This window comes from Rhinopithecus roxellana, chromosome 3 (assembly GCF_007565055.1).
Source record: "Rhinopithecus roxellana isolate Shanxi Qingling chromosome 3, ASM756505v1, whole genome shotgun sequence".
NCBI lineage: Eukaryota > Metazoa > Chordata > Mammalia > Primates > Cercopithecidae > Rhinopithecus > Rhinopithecus roxellana.
Window position 1 is genome coordinate 167,353,054 of NC_044551.1, and position 19,321 is coordinate 167,372,374.

General features: G+C 51.3%; 1 protein-coding gene across 2 annotated transcripts in view; it reads left to right on the plus strand.

Annotated features, from left to right (window-relative positions):
- Window positions 1-19,321, plus strand: part of ERGIC1 (endoplasmic reticulum-golgi intermediate compartment 1) — a 120,641-nt gene that overhangs the window by 79,877 nt on the left and 21,443 nt on the right. For both annotated transcript variants that reach the window (XM_030926932.1, XM_030926931.1), the window contains exons 5-7: window positions 2,844-2,968; window positions 11,896-12,000; window positions 14,440-14,500. In XM_030926932.1, the coding sequence (XP_030782792.1) occupies window positions 2,844-2,968; window positions 11,896-12,000; window positions 14,440-14,500 (291 nt within the window). The remainder of the gene's footprint in view (window positions 1-2,843; window positions 2,969-11,895; window positions 12,001-14,439; window positions 14,501-19,321) is intronic.

The following is a 19,321-nucleotide window of genomic DNA, read 5'->3' on the forward strand; positions in this document are numbered from 1 at the left end:
GTCTCCCTTCTTGTCCCAGTCTGCCATCTTCCCCAAAGGACACCTCTGCTAGAAGGTGGGGTCCCTATTCCCCACCCCTACATGTGTGTGTGTGTGTCTGTGAACACATATTGGGTTTGGCTTTTTTGTTGTTGTTGTTGTTGTTGTTGTTGTTGTTGTTTACATAATTAATTGGGAGCCTACCATGTGGGAACCTTCTGGAGTGTCTGGGTTTTTTTTTTTTTCTAGCTAGTGTCTTGGAGCTGTTCTCATATTACTCATCATATGAGTAAAATAATAACAGCTGCCATTTATTCTGTTCTTCCAGGCCAGGCCCTGCCCTGCATCCTTTGGCTATATTAAATGCATTGGGATTTGAGGTGTCTTAGCAGAATGGCTGAAGGGTGTGGGCTCAGAAGCAAATCCACCTGGATTTCATTCCAAGCTCTGATGTTTCCTAGCTGTGAGGTATCTGTGCCTCAGTTTCCCTAGGTGTAGAATGGGACTGATAATACTATCTTCCCCACAGGGGTGTTTAAATGGTATTTCGTTTGTTTGTTTGTTTGTTTGTTTTAAGACAGAGTCTCGCACTGTTGCCCGAGCTGGAGTGCAATGGCATGATCTCAGCTCACTGCAACCTCCACCTCCCGGGTTCAAGCCATTCTCCTGCCTCAGCCTCCTGAGTAGCTGGGATTACAGGCGCCCGCCACCATGCCTGACTAATTTTTTGTATTTTTAGTAGAGATGGGGTTTCACTATGTTGGCCAGGTTGGTCTCAAACTTCTGACCTTGTGATCCACCCACCTCGGCCCCCCAAAGTGCTGGGATTACAGGCATGAGCCACTGCGCCCACCCAAGATGGTGTGTTCTTACATGAAAGGCACCTAGAAGAAAGTCTAGCACATAGTAAGTGCTGTTTTACTTTTCTTTTCTTTCTTTTTTTTTGAGATAGACTTTTTCTCTGTCGCCCAGGCTGGAGTGCAGTGGCATGATCTCAGCTCACTACAACTTCCGCCTCCTGAGTTCAAGTGATTGTCCTGCCTCAGCCTCCAGAGTAGCTGGGATTATAGGCACCCACCACCATGTCCAGCTAATTTTTTGTGTTTTTAGCGGATATGGGGTTTTGCCATGTTGGCCAGGCTGGTCTCGAATTGCTGGCCTCAAGTGATCCTCCCACCTTGGCCTCCCAAAGTGCTGGGATTACAGACGTGAGCCACTGTGCCCAGTCCTGTTTTACTTTTCTTTAACCCTCACAAGCCTGTGATAGAAGAGGAAACTGGGGCACAGAGGTTAAGTAACCTGCTCGAGGTCCCAGTGCTAATAACTCAGCCACTGATCTGCTCTGAGCCTGCTCCATGCACCTGCATGTAGCCAATTTTTTGTACCTACCTGCTGCACGGCACTGGGAAAGAGGGCTGTTCCTCTGGCTCCGGTGACAAGCAGTTGAATTGCTTCCGATTGCCACAATTTCAAATAAGGTTGCCTGAGCAGCTTTGCACACACATCTGGACACACATTGTGTATCTAGAGGACAGGCTGCCAACATTGGAACTGCTGAGTGCAATGGGGACCTGCTTGTGTTTTCTCTAAACTTCACATTATACCATTGGCATTTCCCATGTCCTGTGGACCGTGAGGGTCATTTTGAATGGCTCCAGCACATTCCCTTCTGTGGATGGGTCCTCATTTACTTCTCCATCCTCATCGAGGAGCACAGAATTGTTCCCATTTTTCCCTTTTAAGGTTGGCCCTCTTTAAAATTGCTTCCAGCTGTTCTTCCTCCGTATGGCACCTCCTTTTTAGCGCTCCTGCCAGGGAAATTCCTGCATTTCCATAGTTCACAGGAATCCTCTCACCGCTGGCTCGTTGGACCATCTCTGGCGGTGCAGTTGGCATTGGCCTGCCCGTTTTACAGATGGGGAAGCCATCTGAGTCACAGTGAGGTGACAGAGGGCAGGGCCTGTCTTTTCCCTTTGTGCATCCCTGGTGCTTATCATAGGGCCTGGTAGCATAGGCGATGGGTAAAGGAATGTGTGAATGAATAAGTGAATGATGGATGAATGGATGGGGGCCTGAGCCTATTCACCCCATAACTATCTGAGGGCCGGGAACGGTGGCCCACACTTGTAATCCCAGCACTTTGGGAGGCTGAGGCGGGTGGATCACCTGAGGTCAGAAGCGAGACCAGCCTGGCCAACGTGGTGAAACCCCATCTTTACTAAAAATACAAAAAAATTAGCCGGGCGTGGTGGCGGGCACCTATAATCCCAGCTACTTGGGAGGCTGAAGCAGGAGAATTGCTTGAACCCAGGAGGGGGAGGTTGCAGTGAGCCAAGATCGTGCCATTGCATACCAGCCTGGGCAACAGAGCAAAACTCTGTCTCAAAAAATAAATAAATAAATAAATAAAAAGACTATCTGAGATCCAAGAGCTAACATTTATTAAGCACTTTCCACCTCGCATCCATCAGACCCTAAGCATTTGCTACACCTATGAATTATTTTATCCTCGTAATCTTCCAAGGAAGGTTCAATTATGGTCACCCCCCATTTTACAAAGAAAGAAACTGAGGCATCCAGAGGTTAAGTACCTGAGGCAGAACCCAGATTCAGAGGACCAGTATGGCAGACCCCCAGGGTGGCCCTGGGACCCCTACTATGCCCTGCCTCCCCTCGGCCTCACATTTAGCAGAGTCATTATCCTGTCCCCTGTAGTCTTTGGACCCCAGACCATGAGCTCCTGGAGGTCCCCAGCCCGGCCTGTCCCTGGAATGCATGAATGAAGGCTCCCAGAGAGAACAGGCTGGCCCCCATCCTCCTGTGTCTCTGGGTTTGTGACTGTTGTATCCCTTTGGCTCCTGCAGTAGTCGGGCTCGACATTCAGGATGAGATGGGCAGGCATGAAGTGGGCCACATTGACAACTCCATGAAGATCCCACTGAACAATGGGGCAGGCTGCCGCTTCGAGGGGCAGTTCAGCATCAACAAGGTACGGAAGCCCTGCCTCAGCCCTTTCTACCTGCTCCCCATTCCTGCTGTCTCCTTGCTCCCTGGAAACTGGTTGTGGAGGTCTGCACTCACTCGACCTGACCCCGACACAGCCCCCGGTGAGCAAGGGTTCGTGTCCAGTTGCCTGGCCATCCCTGCTGAGAATCTGGATGCAGGGGTCCAGGCTTCCTGGAGTTTTAAGCCCCTGATGGCTGGTTCAGGAAGGAGCTACTCTTCTCCCCAATGAGGGAGACAATGGTGAGAAGACCTGAGGATTTGCAGCCCCCACCCCTGGGTTCAAGTCCCAGTTCCACCCCCTCTTGGCCCCTACAAGTCATTTGACCCATTTTAGGCTGAGGATGTGATAGTGATAATAATATCAGGATACCACCCACTTCACAAAGTTTGTGTGGGGATTAATATATGAGCTAATGCAGATTCATTCATTCAAAAAAAATTTTGAATAAGCACCTTCTGTGTTGCCTGGGTCGGTGATAGCTCTGGGGCAGCGTCCCTGGGCTGGTGCGGCTGCCATTCTGGTTGAGGGAGACAGTCTACAAGCCAGAAAGCATCAGGGATGCTAAGTGCTGAGATGAGGAATAAAGCCAAGGGGAGTGAGCGAGGCGGGCTTGAAAGTACCTTGTCAGCTCTGAAGGGCCATTCAAGGTTCACTGTTGTTTTGTCCCCAGAACCAGGACCTTCAGATCCTAAGTCAAGTGGGTGAGCACAGTGCCCTTGGGAGGGCCGAGGCACTCGGTGGCAGCTGGCAGGGTTTTGCTCAGCACGTGTCGGCCCTCCTCGAAGCTCGGTACTGTCACAGTGGAGTCTCTCAACAACGCTGTGAGGCAGCACCATTTGACAGGTTAGGATGCTGGGGCGCAGAGAGGTTAAGTGTCTTGCCCAAGGTCACACAGCAATCCTGTCCCACAGCTCCCCTTCCCAGCCCCAGGCAAACTGAGCCACTTGCCACTCCTGGCTTCTCCTTGTCCCTCCTGCAGCCTCTGCTCAAAACGCCCTTCCTCCAGTCCCTGACACCTGAGCTGGGGTTGCAAACTCACTGGCCACATCCAGCCCAAAGATAAATTATGTTTGTCCAGTATAGCATTTAACTGCATCAGAACCAGTATGAAAAGATCAAGAGTCCAGATTTCTGGCTTTTAAAAGTCAGAGGCTCTCACTACATTGGGTCCGTGTTCCCATTATGGCAATGACCTGGCACCTATGGGCAGTGCTCCCCTTTAGAGAGGGCATGTGCTGTCCCTTCCCACAGTCGTTGGCGGGCAGGCGGAAGGCCAGGCCTGGTCATCTTTCAAGCAGGGTGGACTTCTTACGTGATGGTTCAGGACTCCGTTAAGTGCTAAAGCAGAAGCTGCAAGCAGAAGCCACAAGGCCTTCTTAAGGTTTCAGCTGTTGCTGGGAGAAACGTGCCGCGTGTTATGGGTTAAAGTGAGTCTCATACCAGCCCAGGCCTCAGGAGAAGGGACTACCAGGAGGCAGGGATGCTGAGGGTCGCGATTCACTGGGGGCTGTCTCTGCCCATGAGCTGCCACACAACACCTTTGCCATGCCCCGTAATTTGGATTTTATGGTGGTTGTGATGGAAAGCCATTTGAGGGTTAAACAGGGAAGCAATGTAATCAGATTTCTGCTTCAGAACTGTACTATCCAATAGGTTGCCACCAGCCACATAAGGTTATTTAAATTAATTCAAATTAAATAAAATATACAATTCAGGCATTCATTCTCATCAACCACATTTCAAGTGCTCAAAGCCATGTGCTGGCTGGGGCCGCAGCGCTAGTGCAGACAGAAGGAAAGCACTTCCATCGCTGAGGAAAGTTCTGCCGGACAGCACAGCCTTAGAAGGATGGCTTTCGCGGCCAGGCGCGGTGGCTCACGCCTGTAATCCCAGCACGCTGGGAGGCCGAGGTGGGCGGATCACGAGGTCAGGAGATCGAGACCATCCCGACCAACACAGTGAAACCCCGTTTCTACTAAAAACACAGAAAAACAAAATTAGCCAGGCGCGGTGGTGGGCGCCTGTAGTCCCAAGCTACTCAGGAGCTGATGCGGGAGAATGGCATGAACCCGGGAGGTGGAGCTTGCAGCGAGCCGAGATCACGCCACTGCAGTCCAGCCTAGAGTAAGACTCTGTCTCAAAAAAAAAAAAAAAAAGTTGGCTCGGCAGCTCCATGGGGCTGGGCTGGAGGGGGTGGCAGGCAGTGGTTGTGGCAGTGGAACTGGGGAGATGTGGTCGGATTAGGGAGGTAGAGTCAATAAGACTTAATGAAGAATCGGGTGCGGGATTGAGGGCACATGTGGAATCAGAGAAACCTTTGACATCTTTGTCTTGACAACCACGGTGGTCCTGTTTCTGGACGTGGAAGCTTAGAAAAGCCTGGATTCTATGGGAAGGAGGTAGGGCTGGGCATTGCTCATTCCACTCAGGCTTCCTTTGGGGTTCCCATTAGGTGTCTACAGGGAGAGGTGACATTGGAAGTTGGAGGTGTGGAGGGTTCAGGAGGGGGTTCTGGACCACAGATGTTGAGGTAGGAGTTGTCAGTGAACAGATGATGTTGGAAGTCATGGGTCCTCAAAGTGGGGGCTCCTCAAGCCCCCAGGCCAGCAGCATCAGCATCACCTGGGATATTGTTAGGAATGCAGATTCTCAGGCCCCCCCTCAGACCTACTGACTCTGTGCTAGAACAAGTGCCGCCCCCCCCCCATAGATTCTGATGCCACTGAAGTTTGAGGAGCATTGGTTTAAGCAAGATTACCTAGGGAGAGGCCGTAGATCCTTGTTCTAAACCTGGGGTCCACAGACACCCCCAAGGAGAGGGGATTGAATGCAAGAGATCTATGAAGTTGGATGGGGGAAAAACTGACGTCTTTGTTTTTGCTAAACTCGAATTAAAGTTTAGCATTTCCGTCTGCGATGAAAGTAGGCCACAAACCATAGTAGTATTAGCTGTGCCTGGGACCTCATCACCAACAGAAATTGCCGATATTTATAGCACGTTACAGTTGTTGCAGATAATTTCCAGAGACTGTTTATATGCATCACTGTTTTAAAATTACAGTGATTGGCCAGGCGCAGTGGCTCACACCTGTAATCCCAGCATTTTGGGAGGCCAAGGTGGGTGGATCACTTGAGGTCAGGAGTTCAAGACCAGCCCGGGCAACATGGCAAAACCCTGTCTCTACAAAAAAAAATACAAAAATTAGCCAAGCCCGTGCTCGTAGTCCCAGCTACTCGGGAGGCCGAGGTGGGAGGGTCTTTTGAGCCCAGGGAGGTGGAGGCTTCAGTGAGCTGAGATTGCACCAGCACGCTCCAACCTGGGTGACAGAGTGAAACCCTGTCTCAAAAAATAAATAAATAAAAATTACAGTAATTATTAGACCCACCACTGGATCTTGTTATTTGATGCATCAGTAAAGCAGCATATTCAAATGTGTTTTTTAAAATATTTTAATTACTATTTAAATATAGTCTTTTTCCTTTGTAATCCTATGCATTTTATGCATTAAAAACATTTTAAGCATTTAAAACATAGGTATCATTAGACTGGCAAAGGGTCATCTGTGGCACCAAAAGCCTTAAGAACCTAAGGTGTGGAGAGAAGTGCAATTTGAGGACTGAATTCTGGCGCCCCCTCCCCCCAGTCACTTCGAGGTGGGGAGATGAGGGGGTAACAAAAGGTGCAAGAAGGGGCACTCAGACAGGAAGGAGGAAGCAAAGGCTGGGTGGAGCCTGCAGCCTGGAAAGGAACATATGTATAGCTATCAAAGAGCAGGGCTGGCGCTGCCAGGCTCAGGAAGGCAGGGCCGGAATGGACAGTGATCAGTGCTGCAGAGAGTGCTCCAGAAAACGCTGATGATGGGGAGTGAAGGGGCCGCTCGCTACAGGATCCACGTCCTTACGAAGCAAGGGGAGCCAGATGCAGGCCGCAGTTGGGGGTTTAAGGCCTTGGAGAGATTCATAGTGCGCGCAGGCAGGTGGGGGGATTGGCGGGGGACCTCTGCTGGGCCTCCATACCCTCCCTCTGTCCGCACTTCATCTTCTTGGGGAACCACTGCTCACCCACAGGCCTCAGCTAATGTGGGTCCCTCAGGGGAAGTCCTCCCTCCCCTTCCCTGCCCACCCACATTCACTCCCCACCACGCCCCTCATCACACTGCGGCTGCTGCCTGTGCCTCCTCTTTGACTTGGCCCCTCCCTTGAACCACTCCACTCAGGCTTCTGTGCTACTGAGCGTCCACCTTATGCCTGGCTCTGTGCTTGGTGCTGGGCTGCAGTGGGAGAGAAACAGCCATGCTCCCCGCCTTTGGTGGCCCGGGGTCTATAGTTGGGGGGAAAGCTCAGGTAAACAGGAAATGTGTAATTTTGATAAAGCAGCCATGAAGAAAATGACGAGGAGAATGAGAGATGGAGACCCCTAAAGTTACAAAGGAAGCCCTGTCTGAAGACTGAAGATGAAGCTGAAGATGCACAGATGAACAGACGTACACTCACACCTCCTCATTGTGGGCCCCCCACCCCCAGGGAGATGCAACCACCTGGGCTGAAAAAATATATATGCCCCAGATGGTGATCAAGAAGGGATCGTGCTTATTCAAGCACCTGGAGTGACAACCCACGAGACAGCCCCGCCACCAAGCCCTCCCACCTCTTGGCAAACATGCCCAAGGCTGCAGTCTGCTCCCCTTCGAATGGGCTGTGCTGGTGCCCCCAGTCAGCTCTGGGTGAGCTTGTCCTTTGGGGTCAGACAGACCTGTGGTCAAGGATCCTGGCTACCACGGTCACTGGTTGAATGACTCTGGGCAGTTTAGCTTCTCTGAGCCTCAGGTTCCTCATCTGTAAAATGGAGACAGTAATACCTCACAGGCTGTGAAACATGAACAAACTCTGCAGTAGAGACTGGACAGGCATCCTGGCCTGCCTTATCTCCCATCAGTGCAAAGTTTCCATGACCTCATCAGCTGGCACACACCCTACAAGTGCGCCTGTGAAAGGCACATGGAGGGTGTCCAAGAAATGGGCCTTCTCTGGTCAGCAGAGTGCCAGGGAGTCTGTGAAAGACTCACACCAGCCTTTCTTAAACCCGTGTTACTGCCACGTACTGGGTTCTTACCCAACCCTTTCCACATACAAACTCCTTTAGTCTTCACAGTAGCCTGGAGGAAACTGAGGCACAGGAGATTAAGTGACCTGGTCAAGGTCACGCAGCCAGGATTTTAACACAGGCAGCCTAGCATCAGGGCCCTGAGCCCACTACCTGTGGCTGCTGCTCCCAATATCTTGGTTACACATGTCATGACCAACTGTGTCTGTGCCCTGGGTCACAACCTCTGCCCCAAACTCCTGGAGGGAGTAGAGACCGTCTCCTACCCCAGTCCAGCCACTATCCCTCATTAACGATCTGTGCCTTTGAGGAGTTGCCCATCAAGAGGTGCTCAAAGAAGCCACAGGTGTCCGTGTGCTGACGGCAAGGTCAGCAGCCAGCCCCCACACCTCTCTCCCAGCATCAGGCTGAGACTTGTCCCATGGCCTCCTTATCCGGCCCCCAGGAGGTTGGCCAGCAGCCAGATGTCAGAGTTTGCGTGTTTTGAGCAGCAGCGGCAACCCCACCTGAGACCCCACGGTGACCTCGTTTCATCAGCCAGCCCTGCAGGAGGAGGACAGGATGGGGTGAGGGGTATGGGGCCTGGCTCCAGCTATATGTTTTTAAAATCCATCAGAGACACTGACGTAGGTTCCTAAGTCACAGGCTCTAAAAGCGTTGCTGTTTCTTTCTTCAGCCCAGCATGTGCTGGCATGAGTCAGCCACCTGTGATGGATTTGGTGTGGAGCGGGAGTGGGTTCCTGAGTCACAGCCTTGCAGGGCTCGGCAAGGGTGGCAGGTGCTGAGGGGTCAGCCTTCTTGACTCACTTCACTCCAGGAGCACGAGGCCCAGGCCCCAATCCCAGTTCTGAACTCTGCCATGGCCCGATCTGCGGGAGGCCCTGTGTCACCGCGTAGAAAAACTCTGGGAGGACACACGCCTTATGGCTATGGGTTTCTTACTCCCAGGGATGGTCAGCAACAGGGTCTTTAGTCTGACTGTGTCTCGTGACTGTTTTATCATAAAAATGTACCCAGGCATTATTTTTATCAGTGAAAATGAGGCATAAATGTTAAAACCCAAAGTGGGCTTTCCCTCACGCCCTGCCTCTGAGTGTTCCCTCTTCCGGGAGGGCCCTTCTTGGTTGGCTCTGATGACAAACGTATTCACCCTGCAAATCTGACCTGAGGCCAGCTGCGGGCTGCTTTGCGTGCATCACCTCCATGAATCCTCCCGGTAACCTTCTGGCTTTATGCCCATTTTGCTGATGGAGAAACTGAGGCATGGAGTGGTTACTGACCTCGCCTAAGGCCCCCCAACTAGGAAGTGGGGTGGGCTTGAGGCCACGTGTAGAACTCAGAGCAACTGCTCTACCATGGGTTACTGGGTCCCTGAAGCAGGTGATGCTGTCCCTCGAGGGAGATCTTGCCACGCTGTTGTTTCTGCTCCGCTCCTGACCCAGCAAGTGTCCCTTCTCCACTGTGGCCGCGGCATGCTCCACTGCGAGTTTGCTGAGGCTGAGGCCGCGGGCTGTCAGCTTGATGCCTTCCCTGTCAGTCACAGGCTCAGGCCCTGCTGAAGTAGGGATATTCCTGCAGGAAGTCCGCAGCTTTGTGTTTGAAACAGACATGCTTACAAAGTCAGACTTCGATGTGCTGCTGCACAGTAAAAAGCTGTATTCCCTCCTCGGACACAGCTCGCACACTCTTCTTCATTGGGCTGGGATAAAGTAACCCCTGAGTTTTTAGTGTGGCATTTGGAGGCCTTTGATAAACAGCCCCAACTCCTCCCTTGTGCCTCTTTGTTTCCTGCTGCTGCCAGCACCCCGACCCCCATCTCATTTGGAGTTCAATAATACCAGACTCTTTTAGTTCCTTAGATATGCCCGCATGCTGGGCAGTTTCTGTACTCTGCACCTGTTCGTGCTGTTCCCTCTGCCCAGATGCTTTTCCCTCTCTTCCTGAGTAATGCAGACTCATCTTCAGAGCCTTAGCACAGGATGTCCTTTCCCCTGGGAAGCCCTCCCTGAATATAGCCTGCACTCTCCATTGAGCCGGGGGCCTTTCCCTGTAACCCCCATGGTCTGCAGATTCCTCTGGGTCAGGGTGGATCCCACAGAGTCTCATTGTCTGTTCCAAGTCTGTGTCACAGGGGCTTGGCCAAGGTCAGATTCTTGTCTGCTCATCTCCCCAGTCCTGGCACCTCCTGAAGGACTGGCGCCATGTGGCCCTCAGCCCAGGCTGCGGAGGTAGATGGCATCCAGCATCAGAGGGGGGGCAGCGCGTCCAACAGACGTGAGCTCAGACTGCAGCTCTCAACATGTGACCTTAGCAAGGTTCTTCACTGCTCTGAGCCTCCATTTTCTTTTCTGTAAAATGGGAATTATCAGATCACAAAGTCGAAGGATTCAGTGTTGTTTAGTCGTTCATTCATTCGAGAAGTGTTCATTGAGTGCCTGCTATGTGTCGGAGTCTGGGGAGCGCAGCAGGGTGTGGACCTGCTAATGCAAGGAGGCAGATGAGAAGCAGATGGGTATGAGATGGCAGGTGATCCCAGAGGCTGTAGCAGGTAAGGGGATGGAGAATGGGGGCCAGGATGCTCTTGTGCACAGGTGGACATGGAGGGCCTCTCTGTTGGGCCCTGAGGGGCCGAGGGAGGGCCATGTGGAAGAGGGTCCCAGGAAGGGGTCAGGCACAAAGGCTTGAAATGGAGCCACACTGGATGCTGTTCCCGGCACAGCAGGGAGATCATGCAGGAAGCAGCAGAGGACATGGTGGCAGGAGGCCAGGAGGTGGGGACATGATGCTTGACCAGTGGCCAGATGTGGCCTGTGGTCCACCCTGAGGACATGGACTTGGACTCTGAGAGAATAGAAGCCGTGGAGGGTTCTGGGCAGAGGAGTGGTAAGATCTGATGTAGGGTTTAAAAAGATCTTACCAGTCATTATTGGGGAAAGGCCCAGGCTGTGGAGAACGTGGAAGCTGGGAGCCCAGGGAGGAGCCTGCCATTCTTCTCCATGAAGAGACGACCTTGGACCAGGGCAGCAGAGAAGAGGTCAGGTGCCAGGTGTGTTTGGAAGGTGGACTGACAGGGTTTCAGCTGAGGGATGGGATGTCGGGAGTGAGACGGGGGTTCCGGGATCATACCAAGAGTTCTAGTCTGAGCATCTGGGCGGTGGGGAGGGGGAGGAGGAGGAGGAGGAGGAGGAGGGACTTTGTGCGGAAACAGGGAGAAGCTGAGGTGGCTTCTGCCACATGGCTGTCACCAGCATCCTTCGTTCTATAAATACTCATCTGGCACCTCTTGCTGGCTTGGCTCTCAAGGGCTTGAGACCTGGGGAAGAGATGAGGCTACCATAGTCTGTCTATCAGGGATCCCCTGTCTAGGGCACTGGAGCAAACTTGGTTAGGAAATGATAGGGATATGGAGTCCGAGGAAGCCCCATTAGTCTGCAAGCTCAAAGGTCATCCCCCAGCCCACTGTGGGGTCAGACACCCAGAATCCACAGAGCTGGAGGGGGAGCAGCTGCCATGAGTCCTGGCTTTGTGCCCGTTGCCCATATGTGCACTTCACATGCCCCCTCTCACCAGATAATCCTGGCAGCACCCTCGGAAGCTATGGTAGTGCCCCCATTCTGCAGATGAGGAGCCTGAGGCCCAGAGAGATGGGATGACTCCTTTGCACAGTTGAAAATGATACAAGCAGGATCCAAACCCAGATCTGCCTGATTCCAGTGTCCTCCCTGGATTACACAGGGTGAAGCCCCAGTGTTCCACCCCCTAGAGAAGTTGACCAGACTCCTGAAACTCAGCATTTCTCCCCCAGGTCCCCGGCAACTTCCATGTGTCCACACACAGTGCCACAGCCCAGCCACAAAACCCGGACATGACGCATGTCATCCACAAGCTTTCCTTTGGGGACACGCTACAGGTGAGCAGGGGACACTCGAGATGGCATGGCTGGGAGTGGGCCTTCTGGGGCTGTGTCACCCAGTGCTCTCTGTCCTCTCTGGGGACAAGGAAGAGCTACCCTTAAAGTGACATCTGAGTCAAGCCTGGAAGGGTAAGAAGGGTTTCACCAGGAACAGAACAGGGAAATGGGTCCTAGGCAGGGGGTGTCTCAAATATCACCCCTCTCCTATAGCACCCAGCTGGTGGTTTTCATATGAAAGACCCTCAAGGTTACATTCAGAAAAATGGATCAGTAAGCGTAAGTGGCATGGTATGTTGTTCTGTGCCGAGATGCCAGAGGCCCAGGGCACAAGGGCTCGCTCGACAGCTGAGAGGGCCCAGAAACACTTGCCTGAAGTGGGAGCCAGGAGGTGGGGTGTGTGGGGTGTGAGAGACCCATGTTAGATTGTGGAAGGTGGAGACTGAAGGTCTGGTTGGTGACTCAGAGCACCCATCTGCAGCAAGGAAGATGGACCCAGGAAGCAAGACTATAGGTAGGGAAGTGAGAGAAGGGCCCAGACCAAGGCAGGGTAGAGGGGAGAGGAGCAGAGGAGGAGCTGAAGAGGGAGGAGCAGTGGTCTCGCATTGCCGCGCGCAGGGGCAAAACAGAAGGATACAGAAACTACGGTCCCAAGTTTAGTCATTAGTGGGTTGGAAATCTGATTAAAAAAAAAAAGTACAAAATTAGCTTAGGGCCCATCCATCCATTCATTTTCTGTCCATCCATCTATTCAACAAATATGTATGAAGTGCCTACCATGTTCCAGGTCTTGCATACCTCGGTGAGGACAAACATGGTCCCTGCTCACCTGGAGCTTCCAGTCTAGAGGGGAAGACAGATGTTAATCAAATAATGGTACAGGTCGGGCGTGGTGGCTCACGCCTGTAATCCCAGCACTTTGGGAGGCTGAGGCGGGCGAACTGCTTGAGGTCAGAAGTTTGAGACCACCCTGGCCAACATGGTGAAACTCCGTTTCTACTAAAAATACAAAAATTAGCCAGGTGTGGTGGCGGGCACCTGTAATCCCAGCTACTCAGGAGGCTGAGGCAGGAGAATCGCTTGAACCCGGGAGATGGAGATTGCAGTGAGCCGGGATCGTGCCACTGCACTCCAGCCTGGCTGACAGAGTAAGACTCCTCTCAAAAAAATAAAAAATAAAAATAAAAATAAATGGTACAAATAAATGTGAGATAAAGCCATGACACATGACAATGGAAGAGAACATTCTAGCCTTGTTGTCTCCGTAACCACCGTTCTCATGGGTTAGAAATGAAGCCTTCTCATGGTCAGTCTCAAGAGAGCAAATAGACAAACTTCCTTTTCCTTGTTGAGGAATTGCAGCTCCTTCCAGGTGTTGAGGAATTGCTTGTTGAGAACATGCAGTTGTGTGAAGTGCTCAGTAAACATCAGCCTCCTGAGACCAAGATCAGGGATTACGCCACCCTCCCTGCTGCTGCCCGCCGCTCCTGGAGTGGCCATCTCCACAGAATCATGTCCCCACCTACCTCTCTGATGTCTCCTCCTTCCTTCTATTCAGACACCTCACTTCCTTCCTCCTGGGGGCCATGTGGGCCTGTCTCCAGACTCAAGCCTCTGTACATGCTGCTCACCAGTTTAACTTCCCACTTTCCTCCAGATCTTGGTGTCAATGTCATTTCCTCCAGGAAGCCCTCCAGGGTGTCTAGCTCAATAACCCCTGTTAACTATGCCCGTGGTAGCATGCTCCATTTACCAGATACGCCTTGTCCTTCTTTAGATGTTCCTTGAGGCCAACCTGGTTTCCCATTGTCCTCAGAGAAAAGGTGGGATGTGGTTTTCAGTCCCACTCTACAGCAGCCCACCCTGCTGCCCGGAGGAGGGTTCTCTTCACAACTGCTGTGTGTTCTCTGCAGCAGACATGATGGGGGGCCCACACGCTGGGGCACCCCTGCGTGGACTCCTCTATGGACCTTTCAGAAGACCCTGGGATCTCAGGAGAAACCTTCTGGACCCAGAATCCACGTTCACTTGAATTTTCTGTGTGGCTTCATGGAAAGAGTCCAGCTTAGTGTCAGACAGACCTGATTTCAGAGTTTAGCTTAGCCACTTACCAGCCGGGCAAGTTTGGTGTCTTTCCAAGCCTTGATTTGCTCTTCTGTAAAATGGGCCCAATCATACATCATTTGGGGCATGAAATGAAATTCTATGAAGGGGCCAGGACAGAGCAGCACATAGTAGGTGCTAGAGATGGGAAACAAGCTTGTGCCTACTGTGTGCCAGGCCCATGCTGCCTCTTGCTCGCCACAAATCTGCTGGAGCCCCCTTTTACATACTGGTAGGGTTCCTAGACCAGGTGGCACCTGGTCATCCCCCACAACCAGGGCCAGGCCTGGAGGTGGAGGTGTCCTGGGGACCATCCCTCGCTGAATTTTTCCACAGGTCCAGAACGTCCACGGAGCTTTCAATGCTCTCGGGGGAGCAGACAGACTCACCTCCAACCGTATGTATCCCTGCTGGGAATAGCCTTCTGCTCCAAGATGCCCAGTACAGCAGGCAGGGATGGGGGAGGGCAGAGGGGTGGGGGTGCCTGTCCAGCACCCACTCCAAGGCAGGGAGGCTGCTCACGCGCCATTCCCACAGCTAGCCAGTGGGAAGGTAGACCCAGCCCCATCTGACGGAGAAGGAAGAAGGCTTGTCCCGGGGAAGGTACATGCCATCCCTTGGCACAGCAGACGCACGCACACAGTGGATCCCAGCTATTACCATTATTGTTGCTGTCATCACAGCAGCATCATCCTTAGTTGAACTAATTACCTAAGATCCCACAGGGAGCTACGGCAGAACCAGAATCTGTTCTGGCTCCGGGTCGCATCCTGAGAACAGGTCTGTGGGTGGCCCAGTCAGTTCTGACCACATGGCTGCCTCCCCCACACCTCACTCTCCTCCTGCTCAAACTCCTCCCATCGACAGTGGCTCCTCCTAGAGTCCTCATCCTCCTCAGCTCCCTGGCACCTTGGCCCAGATCAAAGAAAACAGCACATCTCCACACACAGACAGGAGAGAATGCATACCTGTGCATGCACACCAACACACATGAGCTCACATGGCCTCAGACACGTGCACAGAATGGGCCCGGGAGGCCTGTCTGCTCAAGCAGACTTGCAGACTCACTGCTGCACAGGGTACCTGGATTTTTCTTATTTCCTCACCTGAGCTCACCTTTTAATCCACGTCTTTTCTTATTGTTTCCTGAAATGTGTTTGCTCTCCCATTGTCAGGGATCCAAGGCAAAGAAAACATTCCTCTGTGACCTGCCCCCTGACAAATCAAACCTCATTTTTCTGTGTCCCTGTGAATCCTTGTCCATAAGCAGAAGTCACTTTTCTTTTTTTCCAAGGCATGGATCGCAGTTGACTGTCTGCTTTTTGTACCTGACCTTATTATATCGCCACGATTTTCTTAGCTTCCAGTTGTAATGGGAGCGCAGTTGTCCATCGTGCAGCTCTGCTCTGCTTTTCTTTCTTTCTTTTTTTTCTTTTTGAGATGGAGTCTCACTCTGCCACCCAGGCTAGAGTTCAATGGTACAGTCTCAGCTCACTGCAACCTCAGCCTCCCAGGTTCAAGCAATTCTCCTGTCTCAGTCTCTGGGTAATTGGGATTACAGGTGCCCGCCACTATGCCTGGCTAATTTTTTGTATTTTTAGTAGAGACAGGGTTTCACCACGTTGGCCAGGCTGGTCTCGAACTCCTGACCTCAGGTGATCTGTCCCCCTCTGCTTGGCTTTCTTTTTTTTTTTTTTTTTTTTTTTTGAGACAGAGTCTCGCTCTGTCGCCCAGGCTGGAGTGCAGTGGCCGGATCTCAGCTCACTGCAAGCTCCGCCTCCCGGGTTTACGCCATTCTCCTGCCTCAGCCTCCCGAGTAGCTGGGACCACAGGCACCCGCCACCTCGCCCGGCTATTTTTTTTTTTTGTATTTTTTAGTAGAGACGGGGTTTCACCGGGTTAGCCAGGACGGTCTCAATCTTCTGACCTCGTGATCCGCCCGTCTCGGCCTCCCAAAGTGCTGGGATTACAGGCTTGAGCCACTGTGCCTGGCTCTGCTTGGTTTTTCTAAGGCATTGTCTTCTCACTGGAAGCATCTACTGTTTTTGGTGTTTCAGCGTGGCAGTAATGCCTCTGATATGTACAGGGCTGGCGCTGTGTTACCCGATTGCTTTCCAGCTGTGTCTGGTTCCCATTCATGCTGCCTCCAGCAATGGATAAGTATACGGCAGCACCTCCTTATTTGAATGCAAATGTCTGGTTGTAATAGAGGTAGATGATTCTTGGTGTGGTGCTATGGTCATTGTCGTTTTGTGTTATGGTAACATGCCATCCCACGTTGGCCATCCACAAATGTTTACAGCTATGATGGACGCCTCAGCTGCTGGACAGGAAAAAGGATCAAGCTAAGAAGCCCAGAGTGTGCAAGCAGAGAGAAGGTGTGGACAGAAAACCTTGCCTTCTCCAGGGCTAGTGACGAAAGTCATCTCAGGCTGACTTAAGTGAAGAGAGAAAAGTATGAGATCAAGCAATGAACAGCCGGGGGAGGGCTGGCTTTTATTTCCTCGGCTCCCAAGCTCAGTCCCCGGCACTGGGCCTTTGCCTTTGTAGGTCCCTCTGTGCCCAAGTCTTGCTGTGGGGGTTGCTTCTTAGCTTTAAGGTCTCAGTTCAAATGCCACCACCTCCAAGAAGCCCTCGCTGGTCACCCTATCTAATGTAACCCCCACTCCTAAGGACAAACCTGCTTTTTCTTCCTAGCATAGACCACTCTCTGAAATCACCTTGTTCTCCCAGTCATCTGCTGCCCTTGGCTGTTGCACCAGCTAGAACATAGCACTCTGCCTTGCCCACTGCTTTGTCCCCAGGACCCAGCCCTGTGCCCAGGGTATAGTGGGTATATAATCGATTATTAGAGGCCTGGAGGCCACTGTGGAAGAGCTCTGGCCGGATGGTGGTGCAGTGCGGTCGTGAGGACCTTGGCCCCCATTGTCGTGCTCCACTCTTTCCCAGCCCTGTGGTCTTGGGAAAGTCATTTAACTCTGCTAAGCCCTAGTTTTTGCATCTGTAAAGTGGGAAGAATCCTCTCCACCTTAAGCCTTGCCATGAGGATTAATGAGATGCGTGTACAGAGTTTAGTACACGGCCTGCCACATTGTGAGTGCTCAATAAATGTTGGCCGTTCTCTTCATTGTCATCAACAGCTAACTTCAGGAACGAGATTCCCTAGGGCAGAATCTAAGGAGAACCTTTCCTATATCAAATTGTGTCTGGTATTGTGACACTGAATTGTTTAACTGGTCCCAAATGACATAACTGGGATGAAACCAGCTTGTCATGTATATGTAACACATAATATGGGCTGTCATATATATGTGTGTGTGTATCTGTGTATATAAGTTTACACACACACACATATATATGGGCTGCTGGTTTAAAAATGCAGATTCTGGGCCCCACTCCAGTGGCGGGATAGGGATGAAACAAGATTGGCCATATGTTGGTAATTGCTGAAGTTGGGAAATGGGTACGTGGGAGTCCGTTACACGATTACCTATGTTTTAGATTTGAATTCTTCCATAAGAAGATTTTGTGGGTAGGGGAGGAGGGAGTGAGCCTGAAGGGAATGTGGGCCAGCCTAGACCAGGTTGGAGCCAGCAGTCTCTGGGAATGGTCAACTCACAAGGAGTCCACATGGGTGTAATTAACTGCAGTGTCTCCAGTGGGCACTTGGCAAATTGTATCAAAGGCCTTAAAAATGGTCATTGCCTTTGAGTCATCAGTTGTACTCATAGGAGAGTAAGCTAAGGAAATAATTAAGAGAGTGTACAAAGATCTAGGAAAATAATGTTCATTAGGTCATTGTTTGTAAGAATGAAAATGAGGAACCACGTCAGTATTCAGGCATAGGGGGTTGATTGAGCATGATAACTGCCCAAGATGAGTGAGGAGTGTCAGGACCTTGCTGGCAGTCAGGCAGCAAACATTTATTGAGCACCTACTATATGCTGGGCATTGGGCTAGGTTCTGGGGATAGAGAGATGAATAAAACAAACTACGGAGCTTACGTTCTGTGTCTTAGACCTGAAAAGTTGTTCACGATGTTCAGTTCTTACAAAAAGATACAGTATGGTGCTATTTTAGGAAAATATAAATGTATATATAAACATGTCTGGCAGTTTATATGTAAGAATGTGAACCATAGTTTTCTGATGGTGAATTTATGGGTGATTTTTTTTTTTTTTTTTTTTTTTTTTTTTTTTTTTTTTTGCCCTTGGTGATCACCTGTGTTTTGTACAATTTTTTTTTTTTTTTGAGATGGAGTCTCGCTCTATTGCCCAGGCTGGAGAGCAGTGGCAGCTCTCTGCAACCAGCGATTCTCCTGCCTCGGCCTCCCTAGTAGCCAGGACTACAGGTGTGTGCCACCACGCCTGGCTAATTTTTGTAGTTTTAGTAGAGATGGGGTTTCACTATGTTGGCCAGGCTGGTCTTGAACTCCTGACCTAAAGTGATCTGCCCACCTCAGCCTCCCTAAGTGCTGGCGTTACAGGCGTCAGCCACCATGTCCAGCCTTGTACAAGTTTTAACAAGAAATATTACAGGGGTGATTTTGATAAGGCATTCACTTTTTCATTTCTTCACATTTTTAACCTAGGGCAATAGGCATTTGGACACCACTGTCAAGCGTGGTCTTGGCTCTTGTTTTAAAAATGCAGATACTGAGCTCCACCCTTGACCCATTTAGTGGGCTGCTCCTGGAAAGAGGTCCAGGTGTCCTTTAGTCCAAATGATTCGACTGCTTCTGACATCTGAGAACCATTACAGGGTTGAACAGAGAGATGTTGGAGTCTTCATGGACTTGGCTCTGCGGCTGCAGGACTTTTCTCAGGTTTTCAGAGGAACTCACTCAGAACAATTCAGGAAGCACTTCCTTTGCTTACTGAGATGTGGCTTTGGCAGGAAGGGACAGGAAGGGAGTGTCGGGGCAGGGAGGGAGTGTTAAGGCAGTGAATGCGGTCTGCATCCCCAGCCTTCTTACAGAAGAGGACTGACTCGACTATGCGACCAGGATTAGAACCCCCAGGCCTAAATTGCTGTGTTATTTTAGCTCTGTAGTCCATGACCCGAGATTCTGGAAGGCCCATGAGCTTCCTGTAAGCATCCCAGAAGGCCCAGGACAGTTCATACCTTTCCTGGGTGATATCTGGCCGCTCTGGGCCAGCATTCTATTAGCCCAGCATTGGACTCCAGTTACCTCATGCTTATCAGCAGCTGATTCATC